Source organism: Idiotropiscis lumnitzeri, chromosome 9 (assembly GCF_059441095.1).
Source record: "Idiotropiscis lumnitzeri isolate Australia: NSW breed Sydney's pygmy pipehorse chromosome 9, RoL_Ilum_1.0, whole genome shotgun sequence".
Lineage (NCBI taxonomy): Eukaryota > Metazoa > Chordata > Actinopteri > Syngnathiformes > Syngnathidae > Idiotropiscis > Idiotropiscis lumnitzeri.
In genome coordinates, this window is record NC_142399.1 from 2,932,709 (window position 1) to 2,949,954 (window position 17,246).

The 17,246-nt window shown below is 41.7% G+C and overlaps 3 protein-coding genes across 8 annotated transcripts; 1 reads left to right on the plus strand and 2 right to left on the minus strand.

Moving 5' to 3' along the window:
* The first annotated feature begins 50 nt into the window (after window positions 1-50).
* On the plus strand, window positions 51-8,832 carry rab23 (RAB23, member RAS oncogene family). Of its 3 annotated transcripts, XM_088304776.1 has the most exons (8): window positions 51-401; window positions 2,670-2,900; window positions 2,966-3,051; window positions 3,773-3,929; window positions 4,043-4,125; window positions 4,999-5,091; window positions 5,209-5,307; window positions 5,418-7,341. In XM_088304776.1, the coding sequence occupies exons 2-8, from the start codon at window positions 2,746-2,748 to the stop codon at window positions 5,501-5,503; spliced, it is 759 nt and encodes a 252-aa protein (XP_088160902.1). In that variant the 5' UTR covers window positions 51-401; window positions 2,670-2,745; the 3' UTR covers window positions 5,504-7,341. The 3 variants fall into 3 exon arrangements, 2 of the variants coding, with proteins under 2 accessions (XP_088160902.1, XP_088160901.1); XR_015845077.1 differs by lacking the exon at window positions 51-401 and adding an exon at window positions 8,762-8,832 and having other exon boundaries at window positions 2,692-2,900; window positions 5,209-5,494; XM_088304775.1 differs by lacking the exon at window positions 51-401 and having other exon boundaries at window positions 2,692-2,900; window positions 5,209-7,341.
* On the minus strand, window positions 8,166-9,772 carry bag2 (BAG cochaperone 2). Its single transcript, XM_088304778.1, has 3 exons — window positions 9,603-9,772; window positions 9,352-9,461; window positions 8,166-9,069 (listed from the first exon to the last, which is right to left on the minus strand). Exons 1-3 carry the CDS (start codon window positions 9,722-9,724, stop codon window positions 8,675-8,677), a joined length of 627 nt encoding a protein of 208 aa, XP_088160904.1. The 5' UTR covers window positions 9,725-9,772; the 3' UTR covers window positions 8,166-8,674.
* A 1,227-nt stretch (window positions 9,773-10,999) lies between these two features.
* On the minus strand, window positions 11,000-16,861 carry znf451 (zinc finger protein 451). 4 transcript variants are annotated; one of them, XM_088305664.1, is made up of 13 exons: window positions 16,752-16,861; window positions 15,919-15,976; window positions 15,673-15,756; window positions 15,472-15,585; window positions 15,104-15,215; window positions 14,862-15,009; window positions 14,649-14,775; window positions 14,416-14,575; window positions 13,900-14,047; window positions 12,383-13,791; window positions 11,971-12,066; window positions 11,585-11,647; window positions 11,000-11,403 (listed from the first exon to the last, which is right to left on the minus strand). In XM_088305664.1, the coding sequence occupies exons 2-13, from the start codon at window positions 15,970-15,972 to the stop codon at window positions 11,363-11,365; spliced, it is 2,556 nt and encodes an 851-aa protein (XP_088161790.1). In that variant the 5' UTR covers window positions 15,973-15,976; window positions 16,752-16,861; the 3' UTR covers window positions 11,000-11,362. The 4 variants fall into 4 exon arrangements, with proteins under 4 accessions (XP_088161790.1, XP_088161789.1, XP_088161792.1 ...); XM_088305663.1 differs by having other exon boundaries at window positions 16,708-16,842; XM_088305666.1 differs by lacking the exon at window positions 16,752-16,861 and adding an exon at window positions 16,194-16,396.
* Between the last annotated feature and the right edge of the window lie 385 nt (window positions 16,862-17,246).

Genomic DNA, 17,246 nt, shown 5'->3' on the forward strand with positions numbered 1-17,246 from the left:
CTCCCATGATCCTCTAGCGTTGACGTAATACCACTCGGGTTCTGCTGCTGCCTAGCAACAAACATTAGCGAGTTAGCAACGCGACCTAGCCACGCTCGTGCGCTACGTAGCTAGCTCGCAGCAGCTGCGCTTTGCGGGTGGGTGGTGATGAGCCATTTTCATCTAGGCAAATGGCACAAATGTTAATCTTACATCGACGCTGACCTGGCTGCGTTTACTGTTAAAACGCTTCGCCCGTTGTACATTTGTAGCAGTCATTCGCAAGACGACAGTATCAGGAAGGTTATAGTTTTTTTTCCTGCTGAAAGGGACCGAGGCGGCCAAGTCATGTTGGCGTAAAGAGTCACTTTCGTCTCAAGGCAGTTCATCTGATGCTGTTCAACACACGAACGTTAACCCAGGTAAGCAATGCGTCTTATTCTGCTTTGCTTTCCTTTAATTGTCAGCCTGTTAGCCAGCAAGACTACGCAAGCAGCTGCTGGACACTTTCGAGCTCCTTATGGACCAGAAGAGGTGAAGCTACAGGCGTGTACGCGCACAGCGACAGACAAGAGCGCAGTGTGGAAGCAGCTCAAATCAATTTATCGGTTTAATCCTGTCGGTTTTGTCATTAATGGTGCGTTATCTTGAGGACTGGGTGAGATCATGATTATGTTCAGGGGTGTGATGGTGAAGCTGAGCAGATGCCATCTTCCACCAGTTGCCCGTGCTACTTTATGTGTCATAATCAAAATCCTAATCTGTAGAAATCTTTAAGGCAGTCATTTTTTTAGCAGTTGCTGTTCTTATACTGTATATTACCCACTGATCGCTTGCACGGTTGCACCAGATTTGATTCAATACAAGAGTTGTATTGGGGGGGAAAAAACGTGAAATAAAGTAGGCCTGCTTCTAATATTTTCACTAGTGATGGACCGATATGATTTTTGGCAGTTTTTTTCTAAATAGCATTATGTATGAATGTAAAATTGCTTGATTGATTGTTTTTGGGAGCATGTTTGATAAGTTTAAAAAAAATCAAATTAGCCCTTCCTCCCATCCATTTTTCTGTGCGTAGCCCTCAAATGAAAAAGTTTGGACACCCCTGGTCTAGTGGAAGAGCTTTTAATTTTTGTGCTTGTCACTACACAGTACTGTCGCTGACAGATAAATGAACAACCAATGCATCATTTGGAGTAAATAATTTATTTTTCCAGATCAATTACGTGAAATTTGATCATTGACGGCACTCCGGTCGCTGAGCTACACACTTCTTAGTGAATCCTCTTGTGCATTAATGTCTTTTATACCTCTACTTGTGTGAAGTGTTTTTTTTCTTTTCCACCAAGACAATGATTTTGTAATCATCCACTGTTTTTGCTGTAAATGGACTTCCTGGCATTTTGATGTTTTGGATTTAGCGAATTATTCCCTACATGCTAGAATCACTAAATTGGACGTTGAACAAAAAGTTGCCCTGTTAGACTTTTGTTTGTCCGAAGAATATAAATGAAAAGATTTTTCTGCTTGTGAGTGGAATTCTGACAGGCTGTTGGACACACTGGCTATGCTGTCAGCGTCCAGTGGGAACAGCTTTCCCTCAATATGTTGTTTAGAGTTACACCCAGCAGCCGCACGCCTGTCACAGACCAAGCTGCCACGCGGAGTTTGCAGCCCGCAGTGTCCATGGCAGAATAAACACATCAGACAGCTTCTGCAAACAAGCCCACTATAAAATTTAGAGCCAATCCAAGCAGGCTTACATTGGACTTCCTCTGGACTCGCTTATTGCTCGGGGTTATTTTATTGGGCTAAATTAATCTCCTAAAACCTGGAAGATGAACCGAATGTTTTGAATTATGTCATTTATGTTCTAAGCACTAGTGATGGACCGATTATCGGCGGGGCCGATATTTGGCATTTTGCCGATTATCGGCATTGACCTTTTTTAACTTTTAAGGCTGCTAAATTAAAAGCCGGTTTGTTTTGGCTTGCTGCAGCGCATTTCTCTCTCTCTCTTTGCTGTGCTCGTGGCCCTGCCTGCAGAAGCAAATTGGCCCACATACAGCACCATCTGATTGGTTCCTTGTGCAGTGGGTAGCAGCCAATCAACAGTGAGCTGCCTGTTTGCTTTTTCACCTCGAGTCACACGCATTACGGGAACTGTCGCGTGAGCAGAGGAAAGTAAGGCAACAGACTTAGCTTTTTTGTTCAGTGGTTATTTTGCTACTGGAGAGAGCAACTGTTGAAATTATTACCTTTACTACCTTTTTAATCCGGTCTATTTATTATTCAGGCGGCACGGTGGCCGACTGGTTAGCACGATGGCCTCACAGTGAGAGACAGCATCGGGCGTGGGTTCGATCCCGGCTCCGGCCATCCTGTGTGGAGTTTGCATGTTCTCTCCGTGCCTGCGTGGGTTTCCTCCGGGTACTCCGGTTTCCTCCCACATTCCAAAAAACATGCATTGTAGGCCGATTGAACACTCTAAATTGCCCCGAGGTATGAGTGTGAGCGCAGATGGTTGTTCGTCTCTGTGTGCCCTGCAATTGGCTGGCAACCGGTTCAGGGTGTCCCCCGCCTACTGCCCGAAGATAGCTGGGATAGGCTCCTGCGACCCTAGTGAGGAGAAGCGGTATAGATGATGGATGGATATTTATTATTCAATTATGCATGTGTTTTGCTCTCAGGGGTTTTATGTGTCACATTGGTGAATAAGTGCTCCATCGACGTCAAAGTGACACGAGCAGCTGGAGCGGCGCAACCATGCTGGAGGAGGACATGGAAGTGGCCATCAAAGTGGTCGTGGTGGGCAACGGTGCTGTGGGCAAGTCCAGCATGATCCAGCGCTATTGCAAGGGGGTCTTCACCAAAGACTACAAAAAGACCATCGGAGTGGACTTCCTCGAAAGGCAGATCATGTGGGTGACGAGTGACTCGGATGCAGGCTGACGTCACGGTGACTCATTTCATTCTCTGTTTTTAGCGTTAACGACGAAGATGTTCGCCTCATGTTGTGGGACACCGCTGGGCAGGAGGAGTTTGACGCCATCACTAAGGCGTACTACCGCGGTAAGGAACCATCGTTCAGAATAGGATATTCGTTAAATCTTTCTTAGCATGTCCACACTTTGATATCGGAAAACTATTCTCTTGTCAGGCCAATATGGATATTTTATGGAAAAATGATTATTATTATTTTATTTTTATTTTAACAAGACCATCATTGTGATTGTATGACAACCATCATGGCCTCATGCTCATTCATCATTTTATTCTTGAACACTCTATTCTTTGTGTCAAGTACAAAATGACCTTGTGAATAAGATGTTCAGAAAATTGATGGATGGAATTCAGGCCCCTTGCATTTTTATTCAGCTGCCTTCCATCTTTGCACTTATTCAAACCGTAAATAGTAAACTGGGGATGCGGGTCAGAATTTTATTTTAGTAAACATACTTTTAACTGGTTGGAAATGTGCATTTTCTAAAGCTTTTTTTGTATTTTTTTTTCAGCAAATGATTCATGCATTTTCATATTAAAATTCATACGTATTAAAGAAGAAAATATCGATGAAGTTTCAGATTGTCATTCTGAATACCACTCACATTATCTTTTTGGATTGGGCTCTTTGGATGTAATTGCAAGTAGATTACACAGTTTTCCCTAATGAAGTGTCCACCGGGTATTGAATTCAATCCACAAAGCAAATCCCATGTGACACTCCTCCGACAATATGCAGGTGTTGAGATTAAATTATGTATGGCACCTGGCGGTGTGTTTAACGTTACAGGCGCCCAAGCGTGCGTGCTGGTGTTCTCGACCACAGACAGAGATTCTTATCTGGCTATTGACAATTGGAAGGAGAGGATTGAAGCAGAGGTGGGAGATATTCCCACAGTTCTCGTGCAGAATAAAATTGACCTGCTGGAAGAAACTCTTATTAAAAAGTAAGTTGTTTCTCATGTACGTCAACAGTGGCACACGTGCACTGGAAGAATAAGTTATGTTCTGTTGATTTATTTATTTATTTTCTTATTCCAACATATTCTTTGTGTTGCAGCGAAGAAGCGGAGGGCTTGGCCAAGAGGCTTAAATTGAGATTTTACAGAGCTTCGGTAAAAGAAGACTTGAATGTCACGGAAGGTAAGTTCTTGAAAATGTGATCTCATGTGGTATTAATTGTCCAAAACATGTTGATCTCATCCAAAGTCACCTGATACATAATCATGCACAGTCTACTCCGATAAAATACAGAGGCTGTATCAAAAAATGAGTGCTTGCAGAACTCATAATGCGCAGTTTTGTTTTACTTTTGGGCTCCTGCTACAGTTGTGAGGAGTCATTTTTAAACTTTGGTTACAAATATATTAGCAGCAGTATGTTCTGATAAACACGTGATGGATACTTTTTACTTAAAATATATTGTGATGAAAAATATGTCAGGACTGACTTATTTATTCCAGCCTCAAATTGTCACCCATGTAAAGGTTGTATTAATTGTAGGTATTATTTTAACATTCTTAACTGTCATACAAGTACAATGGTGCCTTGAGATATCAACAATCTGACTTTTACAAGTTTCATTGTTCTCCCGATTTTTTTTTTAATTGCAAAGTATTTATTCATTTAGTTTTCTTTGACCTTTTATTTATTTATTTTGTACATGTTTTTATAAAATACAATAGTATAGAGTGCAGTTTTTTTTCTTAATTAAAATACAAATTAAAAACATTTTGGGGATTTTTTTTTTTGGAGGTAGGTACAGATTAATGGCATCTCTGTTCTGTTCAATATGGTAATACAATTTGAGATACAAGGGTTGTCATGAATGAATTAAATTCATATCTCAGGGCATTGCTGCATAATGAGAAATTAACCCGGGTTTAATAAAACTACTGAAAAATATAATTACTCACCAGTTGAAGAGTCAGCAACAGGAAGGATATTATTGTAGACATAGAAGGACACTAATTATGTGTTGTTTTTTTTTTTTTTTATTGCCAAATTGGTTTTCAGTGTTTAAATACTTAGCTGAGAAATATCTTCAACAACTCAAACAGCAGACGGCAGAGGAGACCGAGGCGGTACACTCAACAAGCAATAAAATAGGTAAGACACCTCACTGTGAGGCTGTGTGTGTGTGCGCGCGTGCGGGTGTGTGTGTGTGTGTGTGTGCTTGTTATGAATATTTTGCTTTCCTTCACATGACGTCATTTTTCCACGCAGGAGTTTTTAATACCACCAGTAGTAATCGGAGCAACCAGAGCTCCACCAACGGCAGAGAGGTCATCACACTGCGACCAAACAAACAAAGGACCAAGAAGAGTAAAAACCCATTTGGCAGCTGCAGCCTCCTCTAGACAACCAGCAGTTCTTTTTTTTTTTTTTTTTTTAGTTATTATTTTTATTATTATTTTTATGCTGACCATCCACAGGTAGCCTCAGACAGAAACCAAAGTGCAGAGACTGGAGATCGCCGATCTCACGTTTAACTCATTCACTGCCAGCACAGGTAAAATGAAGTACGTCTATATCCGTCAATGGTAGCGAATGAGTTAATCCCCTTCAGTTTTCCTTGCCCATATTGATGGATGAATTTTCATCTCTAGAAAAACCTGCTCCACTTTTGCTGTGCACATTCAATCTCATGTTTACCACCGCAGTTTTTTTTTTGTGTTTTTTTTTGGGTGCAGAACAAAGGTCATAATTTTCTGATCACGCGCCAAAAAGGATATATTGCGCAGAATATTTTTAGATTCATGTGAACGATATGACAGATTGTTTACCCCAATTCATCATTTTGACCAGGAGGTAGATTAGCCATTATACTCGATACCAGATGTCTGCTGTCATTTCAAGGAATGTTTTCCCAATGACATCATATGATCCCGTCAATAGAATAATATGAAATGAGTCATGTTGGACTTCACTTACTCCTCCAGATTTCAGCTGCATATCTTTGTATGTATTGTAGAGGACAAGCTGAGTATTTTCACACTCTCGCTAGGTTATGCTTTTGTTTTTTTTCAGGAATCAATTCAGCAGTTGGTTAAATGTATTTTTATACAAATCACAAAAGTGTTGAGTGATATTTTGAGGTGTTAAAGGCTTCCCGGTGCCAATTCTTCACTGTCTTAACGCAGCAGAGGTTTGAATGTAAGTTTCGAATAATCTATCGTGCTAACGTATAACCAAAAAATGAACATTGTGTGTTTTCTTTACGGTCCACTCATCAATTTGTTCCCCAAATTTGAGATATTCGGAATTTAACAGGAGGCAGACACGCTCAGCAGTAGGACGTCGTTGTTTGGAAGTGCTGTTATTTACGTTATTTTGGTAAGATTTTGACGTCAATCATAAAATTGTGAGTCATAGATGTTGTCTAACTTGCCAAGCAGACATCAAGGACAACATTTTTTTTTCTCTTTTTTTTTTTTATCTGATACAATATATTGTTTGAGTCCGCAGAAAATATTGGGAAAAAAATTTAATCTGGAGAGTAAGGTTGCTTTTTAACATGATTGGGCATGCTGAAATATTCCACAAAAATTGAAATCCTTTGCTATTGAAATTGAAATTTTGATTGTTTTATCTGTCGCGCTGGTCTAACAAGCACAAAGTAACACAAGGTGTTGTAGAAAAGTCTCCTGTTAAATATCGTAACGTGAAATCATCTCTAAACTTCCTTCTTGATTGTGTTTAAATGACGATATAATACATTGGCGAATGACACGTGCATGCGTATCGTTTTTATTCTTTTGGAACTGATTCTCGCATGTATGGTGGTATCCAACGTTCAAATATTTGTACCGATGTACATTTTGGACGGTGCTTTTGAAAGCAAAGAAAAGTGGCGTTATTGTGTTGCATGCATGCAAAAAAAAAAAAAAAGCCTTTTGTGACGGATCGGTGAATGTTCCATTTTGGTTGCAAAGCCACAATGCCTTAACCATGTTTACATCGGCGTCCATTGACCTCGAGGAAAACATTTTAGTCCCCTGAAAATGGCCTGCACGTCACATTTGTACTTAATCAAGTCTTAAGTTTGCTATTTTGTTTATTAACCAAATGGACTTGATGCACTTTATCATTAAAATGACAAAATTTGAATAAGCAAGAATCGGGAATTAAAATTAATCATAGTTATGTGCTGTCACTCAGGTGTTGTATGAATTTCTGTGTTGCTTTGTTTTTGTTTTAATTTCAACAATTACATTTTCACAAAAAAAAAAACAAACAGCTAATCATTGTTGCATTTTTACTTCTAACAAATGTAACCTGAAATGTGCTACGCAGCTGTGCTCCAGCTGTGAGGGTTGAGTAGGGAGAAGTGAAATAAATGAATCTTTACTTAATTCACACACTTGTTTTTTTTTTTTTTAAATAGCGGTCAGCATAACCTGAGTGCTGGAACATGGAGAATTTTGTTACGCGTTTCAAAAAACACAATCTGAACTGTTTGCGGAACTAGAATTGAGGGAGTGGAATTTTTGTATGCAAAGCAATATTCTGACAGTTACAAAGATGTATTTCAACAAGGGATGACGTAAATTAAAATGTCTTTTATGCTAATAGCTTGTAAAAAAGTACTAATCCTTCTCATATTATGCATTACAAGTAACACGTGAGATCATGTCACTACATATTAATGTTTCACTTGCTGAGAGAGTGAAATCATGACTCAAGAGACATGAACTTTGACCCCAGGTGCCTCGGCCATCTTTTGTCATTGAAAATCAACAGACTTCTGTAGCCCCTCTGATGTTTAGAAATGGAGCCTTGGCAAGAATCATACAAATCAAACGATCCTTTTAAAGGGGAAATCAACACCACCCCCAATAATCTTGACATCACAGTTGCGCCGGTAACGACCAATCACGGCTCAGCTGTTTTCTTAAGCTGTGGCATGATTGGTTGTTATCTGAGCCCTGAGAAATTGTCATTAGTGATGGGAAAATGAAGCTTCAGATTTGCTTCATGAACCACTTGTTGTATTTTTGAGTCCTCTAGGTGGCACTGTTGGTTTAAATGAAGGCTTTAAAATATGGCAAGTCAGTATGTTTTCAGCCCAATGTTGAACAGAGACAGGAGTCCCCAAATACTACAACTGGTTCATGAAGCAGATTTGAAGCTTCATTTACCCATCACAAACTGTCATGTCATTTTCAGGCTACAGCAAAATGGCCGCCCCCTGAGCTGTTCAAAAGTGGCTGGATTTTACTGCTTAACTCATATTCCATAAACGCAATATTAATCAGAATGTGGTGTTTCGACTAGTGGGGCTGCCAAGAACATTTTCTTGTTAAGAATTTTTGGGGGTTGACTTCCCCTTTAAAGATTTTCTTTCAATAAGTAACAGTACAAGATAATGATCTGACTAAGAAATCGTTGGTAATAAAAACCTAATTTTATCTGCTCAACATGTCAACAGGTGTTAAAGTGACGGGCTGCTTTCAACTTGTTGGTCACTTTTTTTATTCACTTGTGCACAAAAACAGCTTCATGCAAAGAAATCCTCAGCTTAATGCGACCTGTATCGCCTTCATGCATTGAGGTAGTGGAGTTAAATCTCAAGATTCAAATTAACTGTGTCAAAAATGTCATGCTGGTGTGGTAGTGGTTTTGGCCCCAAGGTACACAATATGCCATATCAGTGTTTGCTTCAGACATTTTTAGGTTTTGTTGACAATTCCTATTGACTGCCGTTAGTTTTTGACTCCTCTAATTTCTGGTGATCCATGATCTTTATATTCTTCTCTGCATTTCCGACATTCCTCAGCAGCATCTCCAGCCTTCTCTTGATCTTCTTCTGGTCCTCCAGAGCACAGCTGATCACGATGGCCTGAAACTTCTGGTCGATGGGCACAGGCGGCGCCTCGGTCACGCAGGCCGAGTGCAAGGCAAGGAGCCGCTGCCGTGACTCGGCCATGTCGACCAGCAGCTTCTTCACAATTTCATCAATGATGGACGTGGCCATGCGCAGGGCCTCTTCTTGCTGGCTGTTCCTGATGGTGCCCACGTTGATCTCCACCGACAACGTGCGGCCCATTAGTCGGTCTGCAATTAAGGTCAACTCTTCTTTCTCTCCTGAAATTTTTGAATTGAGAGTTAGAGGTGGAATCATTGCCTTTAGCCCCTCTTGTGTCTCAAGAAGAGCCATGTTTTGAGACATTAATATGCAAAATGTGTTCTTGGAGCTGTCAAGTTTCATGTAGGTGGGCTTTGGAAGGCATGATTTTTTTTTCCCTTAACACCACCCACAATGATGTCCAGAATAATCTTCTGTCTACACAATGTGAAAGTGAAACACACAAATTTACAACTGAAGGATAGAATTAAAACACTGAGTGCAAATCACGGTGAGCTCACCAGCACTGATGTTATGTATTTCTTGACTGTTCTGTAAGGATTGAATCATTTCCAGGATGCACTCCCTTTCCTGTTCCATGGCCGAGGCTGTTTCGCGTAGCGCCTCCACCCTTACACACGAACACACATTTGCAAAGTGACGAATCAGCACCATAAAGCCCATTCTTTAACAAACGAACAAAAAAAAAAAAAACAGCAAAACGGCCAATTTTGCTTCAACACGTGTCCACCGTCCGTAGCGCACTTGTTACCTCATTTCCAGCTGATCCAAATTCGACAAAAGTTGTCCGGCTCGGTCCGCCATGGACATGGTCCTGTTGAACTTGCCGCCTGGCACATCGTTGAATTTCGCTTGTATTTTGGCCTGGGCCATGGCGGCGGTGAGTGACCGACGGTGTAAAATAATCTATTTGTTTCCCCCAAAGTGGTTTGTTTTACAAGGATTGCTCCGAGGACGGTAGAATCAGTCGGACCAGCACGCTGTTATGTCCAGCTGACCGCACAGGGGAACATTGCCAAACATGGACATGGACTTCCTCCGCTGTACCTCGCCGAAGTTTTCCGAAGAGTCCCGAATAGACGATTACCGAACAGGTTTGAAAAGACCTTGCGGTCACTTAAAACTGTCTTATTGTAGTATTTTATCTTCTAGTTACGTTATTTACAACAATTACAGATTAGAAACGCCAGCGGTATTAATAAGCATAGATAAAATACATAATTCAACACAACGAATGGCATAGTTACATCGTAAAGTCTGAATTTATCGCATGGAATTATATTCATTTACTTTATTCCATTATTTTTTATTCTGGTCGCATTTTTCTTGACTGCACCGCTTTCAGTATGTTTATAATGGAATTTTTATCCACAGTTTTCACCCGCTGTGCAATAAGCACACCCTGTTTGCGTTAACTTACAAGAATATGTGTATGACCTTATTTTCCCAAAGGTACAAAACCAAACCACGGATGGCAACCTCCCTCCTTGTCGCCACAGAATTATCCTATGGGTAAGTTTTTGGTCACAATTCTAAAAGGTATGTTTGGTTCACACACGACACTGTTTTTCTTCATCTGGAACGGGTGTCTTAGACAAAGCATAAAACCATCAGACCTCTGCTCGGAACAAACAAAAACTTCGAACTGAACTTTATTTGGGGTAAAACACGTTACTCAGCATCCCAAATTATGATATTCCTCCGAATTTCAGAACAGTCAATGCAAACCACACATCATAAAATTCCGTTAGCAACTTGCAGAGAATAATCTTTTAGAACAAAACTCCCCAAAATAAAAACTTTAAATTCACCGTTGCAAATTACTATCCGCAATGATTTCAAAACTTTTTCTGGTTGCAAATTCTAAATGCTATTTCAGTCCAAAACACAAGGCCCCTTATTTGATGACTGCTTCTTGAATTTATTGTTTGAATCTGAACTAGCGGTACCTCGCACCTAGCGAGGCCCGCAGTTCTTTTTTATAATAAATAGATATCACAATTTATTTGTTTGATCTGAAGTGTCTAACACATTCAAATAAGAGGATGGGCACAAAAGAGCCCGCTAACATCTGGAATTGTTGAAGCTTCAGCAATAGTACGGCAGTTTCACACAGTGTGCCACACGCAACTACCAGCAGACATCCAATGGCTCTCAGTTTCATTTATTTCCATTCAATGTTTAGCAGTTTCATTCACAGGGAAACAATAATTCCATTCTTACTACTGCCTCCGGTGAATGAGAGTTGCAGGTTTTGTGGCGTGTACCTGAAATGCATTAGCTTTTGAGTGCTGCAATACAAACGGCTGTGGCAATGTATGTACTCGTGGGTGGTCATTCATTGCTGCCATAAACAGTAATGTGTGTTAATGCCGCTAAACGCACAAAGAAAAAAAAAAGTTCACATATTTTCCAATCAGAAGTGACTTATGATGAACTGTACTGTTGCTAGGGCGACTTGGGAACGCGTCAAAGTCTCTTCTTCATGAACAATGTGCAAAAAGCCTCTCCTCAGAAATCCAAAAGGCTCCTTTGAAGAGCTTCTTCGAACTCTGTAAAACATTTTAAAAGAAGGCAGAATTAGTATGAACTCATTCACTACCAGCCGAGTTAAAAAAAAAAAGAAAAATGGAAATTTGACGTCTTAGGCCGTCAATGGCAGTGAATGAGTTAGTTAACAGCAAACGTGTCTGACAGACTGCGTGGATCCTGTCCCAGATTTCAATCACGTACCTGCTGACTCTTGGTCTTCTTCGCTCAAAGCCAGTGCATCTTTCACCTTTTCATCAGATTCACCTTTGGTGGAAAACACAAGACGGATTAAAGCGGGATACACGTATAATTTGACAATCAGGAAAAAAATGACGCAATTTTCTTTCTTTGAGATAAAAAGTTTTTAAAAGATTATCCTGATCAATGAACTCGTGATTTTACCTCCCTGACCAGCACGGAAAACAGCAACTGTAAATGTTAAACCTTTTCAATATCTGTGCGGTCAACACAGATTTCGCCTGATAAGAATGAATTTGACAATATTTTCATCATAATTCAAACGTCATGAAGATGTTAAAAACGGTGACGGCTGTACTCTCGGGAACGCGACATGACGAGTTTATTACCTGATGAGCCAGCGCCATCTTGGGTTGGATGCACACTTTGATCGACTTCCATATCTTCCGTATTTTGCTCCATTTCAAATGCAACACTTTGTTTGTCTGCAAAAAAAAAAAAAAAAAAATTTTTTTTAATTTCACTTTAATTCAATTAGCCATGTTCAAGGGATAGGTAAAACGGTTAGTGCAGTCTTGAAGTATAGACGTGCACTACTCGCCTGCAACCAGCAGAAGTGCTGTTGAGTCAGTCTCAACTACTTTACCGTCTAAACAACAACAATGTATAAAGTTGAACTACAACACAGCTTCGCAATTCTTTCCTGTTACGCCCCCCACCCCCCAGCAAGAAAAAAAAAATTTGCGCCCCGAAAATTTGGGGATTAATTTCTCCTTTAGCAAAGACGTAAAAGTGACCTACCATTGAGCTGTACTTTGACCTCAACATCATTCATTGTTTGGAGTTGTTTTGTGACGTCTTTCCCGCAGGTCCTGGAGTTCACGCACGGCTCCAACGCACAGTGTTGGAAATGATGGTGATTGTGGAACTTCGGAACATCCCCGAAGCGTTGCTTGCAAGTTCGGCATTCGACTTCAAAGGTCTTGCCTAAGTTCAATGCCGGGTGTGTGGTGTGGACGTGAGTCTTGATCTGAGCATAGGAGGTCACGCAAAGCGCACAAGGCGCACACACGTACTGACAAAGGCCTTCAGAGGCCAGTGTCTTCATGCATCGCGTGTAGGCCGCTTTCATTTCATCTCGGTTCTTCTCCGAGTGCATGCAGGGACATGACTGCGCAGGTGTCGTAGTCGCAGCGGGCTGGACAAGATCCTTGTTGTCGTCTAGACAATAGTAGTCATTACTGTGCAGGCTTTGGTAGTGCTGCAGGAACTCTCCTTCCGACTCAAAATGCATGCTGTCGCAAAGGCCGCAGAAGTAGGCGCTCTTCATCTGCCCGTCGTGCTCATTGGCGCAATGCCGCCGCACGGTGGACTCCTTGAAGAACTTCTGCGGACAGTGGCCGCACACGAAGCGCTGGAAACTGTGGCTGCTTAGGTCGCCGCAGTGTTGGCGGACGGCGGCCTCAGAGTCGAACACGTCCTCGCACATTCGGCACATCCAAGTCGACGCTGCGCTAGGAGAGGGCGCCGCCTCCTCCGCAATGAGACGAATTACGGACTTGGAGGAGACTCGCCGGTCCATTTTGCTGCTGCTGGTGGACGGCTGGGCATCCTCGGGCACATCCTGTTCAGTGAAGAAGGTGTGGCCGGCGTGTGTGTCCAACACGTGTGACATGATGTCTTCCAGACGAGGCATTTCCACATTGCACTTGCGGCAGTAGAAAAAGAAGTTCGAGAGATGAGCGCCCCCGTGAAAGCGGCTCATGTGCAGGCGGGTGATGGAAGATTCTCCCATGCGTTTGCCGCACACAGCGCATTGGTAAAAGATTTGGTTCACAGCTAAGAGGTGATTACTGGCCGAGGTTTCCTCCGAGAAACTCATGCCGCACTCGCAGAACCACGCGGTCGTGCAGTTTAGTTTTTTTCGTTTGGCGGCTATCATTTCATTCTCGTTGGGACTTCCCTCCTCAGGATTGGGCCGGGACCTGCGTTGTTTTGCATTAAACCGGCCGTACTGAAGAAGAGCTTGCTCCATGGTCCTGTTGATCGCGACCTCGTGTTGGGTTTCTTCTTTGTGACGTTCCACTTCCGTTTGGCTCAAGAAGATTAAACAGCAGCGAGGACATTGGCCTCGCACTTGGAGTTGTTTCACGACCTGCACCACGGTCACGTCAGCCTTGGCCACGGCACTGCCATGTCTGCAGTTCACACTAGGGGAAGAACAGTACAGTTGTAATTTCTTTCAGACAGTTTATTGGGAACCACTGTTTTTGAAACGGATGCATTTTAAGGGTCTGACAAAAAAAGAAGAAACATACTTAAAGTGGGCTTGAGCTGCCTGATGCGAAGTCAGCACCTTGTGACAAAAAGAGCATCGGACTTTGAATGGGGTGTCCCTGCACAGGGCAATGAGGCGATTCTTAGCGTGCTGTGGAACCGGAACTGGCACCACTTCTCTTTCCGTGTCTTTAACAAACAGAAATTGGGGGGGGGGGAGTTCTCAATGGAAAGACACCTCATCAGCAATTAGAAATTTAGCCACTCCAAGGAAGAAGATGCTTGATTATATATGTGCAGAGTAGTGATGGGAAAATGAAACTTCAAATTTGCTTCATGATCCAGTTGTTGTATTTTGGAGTCCTCTAGATGGCACTGTTGCTTTAAATGAAGGGCTTAAAAAATGGCAAGGCAGTGTGCCTTCAGCCCAATATTGAACAGAGAGTGCCATCTACAGGAGTCCAAAAATACTACAAGTGGTTCATGAAGCAGATTTGAAGCTTCATTGACCCATCACTAGTGCAGAGGTCACGTCTAAACTTATGAAGTAGTCTCACCACTCATCCTCAGGGACTCAGTGAAATGTTTTTTTGCTGCCATATGCTGAAGACATTCGTCCCGCAGATTGAAGAGGAGGTAGCAGGCAGGGCAGGCGAAGCACACGATACACTGGTAGCGCTGAGACATGCAGTGACCTTCAGGATGAGATGAGGACACCTAAGGAATGAAAACTAATGAATGGAGTTTCTATATAGAAGAAGGAGTTACGAGTTACTATCAGTGGAGAAACCTTCGATCGAAGATGTGCCTGCCACTCTTCTTTGGTCCGAAAATGATGACAACAGGCCACACAGGCGAATAGCAGAGGGGAAGTTCCCTTGAGACTGATGGTTGGATCACAAGGGGAGTGGTCAAACCTACAAAAATAAATAAATAAATACCAAACTATCCACATTTATTACTGTAGACACCCCCGCCCTAAAAAAAACTGCATCAAAATGACCTTTTCAAATGTCCTTCAAGGAGAGACACGTTATCATAAACACGACAGCAGTTAATTACAGGACATGTGTGTTTAGTTGAAGTGTTCATGGGGAAAACAGCTTTGCGGCGTCTTTTAGAACCAGAACTGACCACTCCAGGCCGTAGACCTAAATGGGGAAAAAAAAAAAAAAGGAGGCAGGTTCGGTAAAATTCATCAGCAGGTCAAATCAACTATTTTTTTTTCCCAGATGCAGAACATACCTGGCATTTTTAGCCACATCTCCACACAGTGCTTTGCCTCTAGATTTATTCCATTTGTTGAACTAATCGCAAGCTCCTGCTGCCCGTGAACTCTTTGTTGTATTTGTTTCTCCTGAATGGAAGAGGAAAAACTAAATATTGTGACATATTACACAAGCATATACAAAGTTACATGCAAGCAGCACGGCCAACGTCGACACAATTTCAATTAGTTTGAGAAGCAACGATTTGAGTTTTCCAAAGTCTATAAAATGAGCTGCACGTTATTTGTGTAGAATCGCAGAATGTTAACACATTTAGTTTACTGAAATAATTGTTTTTGTCGGGATAAAGGAAATTAAAAGTCTACTTCAATATATTTCCCCTACCTTGAATGCTCGACATTTATCCGCTCGTTCCCGCTTCTCCAGAGCCACCTGCTGTGCCAGTCTATCCAGCGTAGATGCAACATGTGCCTTTTGACGGTTGATTTTATCATCCAACTTTGAGGAGCGTAAAAGCCACAGCAAGGAATTAAATTTGACATCTTTAACACCTAATTGTGATGAGTATTTAATTTGGACGCTCACCATTCTTGCTGCGGACGAACAGCCTTCTTCGTCACTATCGCTCAGCAGATCAACACACTCCAGCACTGGCCTGAGTTGTCCTTCCTGTGGAAAGTACCAGATCGTCAAATGCAAATATATATCAATCCTGCCATAACATTTAAAACAATCTGTGTCTGAATCACACCATTTTGTGAGCCTTACAGATGATGAGATGTGCAAAACATTTATTATATTTTGAACTTTGATACGGTTTTAGACACTTACAGATACAAACTCCACGTCTTCCAATCCATCATCTTCTTTATTTGGAGAAGACATCTATCTGGAGAAAAAAACGACACCAGATATAAGTGGAACCAGGAATTAACAGTTCTAGCACAAGGATAATCAAAGACGTCAAATATAACAAAGTCGTAGCTTAAATGAGCATTAGCATTAATGTTACGTATACATATTCATCAAAGTTGATTGAAAATAGGCATTCGTTACTGTTTGGTTACAATGCTTCATAGGATTTGCCAACATCATACGTTACCTACAGCTTGTCGTTTTAGCCGATAAGTACAGATCAATTGTAAGGATACGATGAAAGAGCTTCTAAAATGGACAAATATGAGCATGCATCTTGTATTACAACACTCGAAAAGGCGTTTGCTAACTGTCTGCGACTTCATGAATCCTGCTCCCCGGTAGTTTTGATTTTCGGAGACCTATGTTTTTGCAGAAATACTCAAGTCCGCTAATGGCAGCACTGAGTTAACATGCGAATTAACACTACTTAGCAAACAGCCGAAGAAGAAGAAAAAAACGCGCTCGAACGTGCAAAGTTATTTTCCGATTTTTATGTCGTGCAATCACTGCGTTGACGCAAATCGCATTTCTTAGCTTTCTTGACGCCATCGTGAAGCTTTACAACTCACACTGTTTGCTTATTTGACGCAAGCAAAATGTTGGAATCGATCGAAATGTGGAGCTGGGAAGTCACTTTTAGTATTGTAAAGCCAATGTTTGATTCTGCGGGGTATGACGTAAACAAACAAACTACAGCGTTACCTTTTCGGTTCTACTCCGATCTTGAAGACTTATTTCTCTCTTACCAGTGAGTCTTGCTAGCAAGCCGCAAAACATGTCAAACTCGCGAGACACGTCATAGTGACTTTAAGGAGCAGCACTCCTTCTTCTTCACCGCTTGTCCCGCGCGGGCGGTGTTTCTGTGTTGAGAGGCTCACAAATAACAAAGCAGTTCCTTTATCTTTCGCGGTAATGTAAGACTTGTCATGGACATATCTCACTCGAAAATCTATATTTTTTGGGAGGGGGGGTGTAATATGTGCGACCTGTGAATTGACGGATGGATGTCATGAGGACTTTGCAGTAGCTATGCCACTCGCAGAGCGCATCCATGTGGAGAGAGCGTGTCTTTCTGTGTGCGCATTTTTGCTCGGCGTTTTGTATACACGCGGTTGGGGCGAGGGGGAAAAAAAGACACCAAGATAAGAACAAAAATAGAGGAGCCCAAAATCTAAACTTACTTAGGGCCCCATGAAGACTTCTCTGGTTTGAACTTTATTTTTAAATATGATCTAGCAAAT

Coding starts and splice junctions, on each gene's coding strand:
- rab23 (XM_088304776.1), top strand. CDS start 2,746: ATGCTGGAGGAGGACATGGAAGTGGCCATCAAAGTGGTCGTGGTGGGC. Junction 3,930..4,042: donor GAAGAAACTCTTATTAAAAA/GTAAGTTGTTTC, acceptor TTTGTGTTGCAG/CGAAGAAGCGGAGGGCTTGG. Junction 4,126..4,998: donor AGACTTGAATGTCACGGAAG/GTAAGTTCTTGA, acceptor ATTGGTTTTCAG/TGTTTAAATACTTAGCTGAG.
- bag2 (XM_088304778.1), bottom strand. CDS start 9,724: ATGGCCCAGGCCAAAATACAAGCGAAATTCAACGATGTGCCAGGCGGC. Junction 9,462..9,602: donor TTGGATCAGCTGGAAATGAG/GTAACAAGTGCG, acceptor TTCGTGTGTAAG/GGTGGAGGCGCTACGCGAAA. Junction 9,070..9,351: donor AATACATAACATCAGTGCTG/GTGAGCTCACCG, acceptor CAAAAATTTCAG/GAGAGAAAGAAGAGTTGACC.
- znf451 (XM_088305664.1), bottom strand. CDS start 15,972: ATGTCTTCTCCAAATAAAGAAGATGATGGATTGGAAGACGTGGAGTTT. Junction 14,776..14,861: donor CTTGAAGGACATTTGAAAAG/GTCATTTTGATG, acceptor TTATTTTTGTAG/GTTTGACCACTCCCCTTGTG. Junction 14,048..14,415: donor TGAGTCCCTGAGGATGAGTG/GTGAGACTACTT, acceptor TGTTTGTTAAAG/ACACGGAAAGAGAAGTGGTG.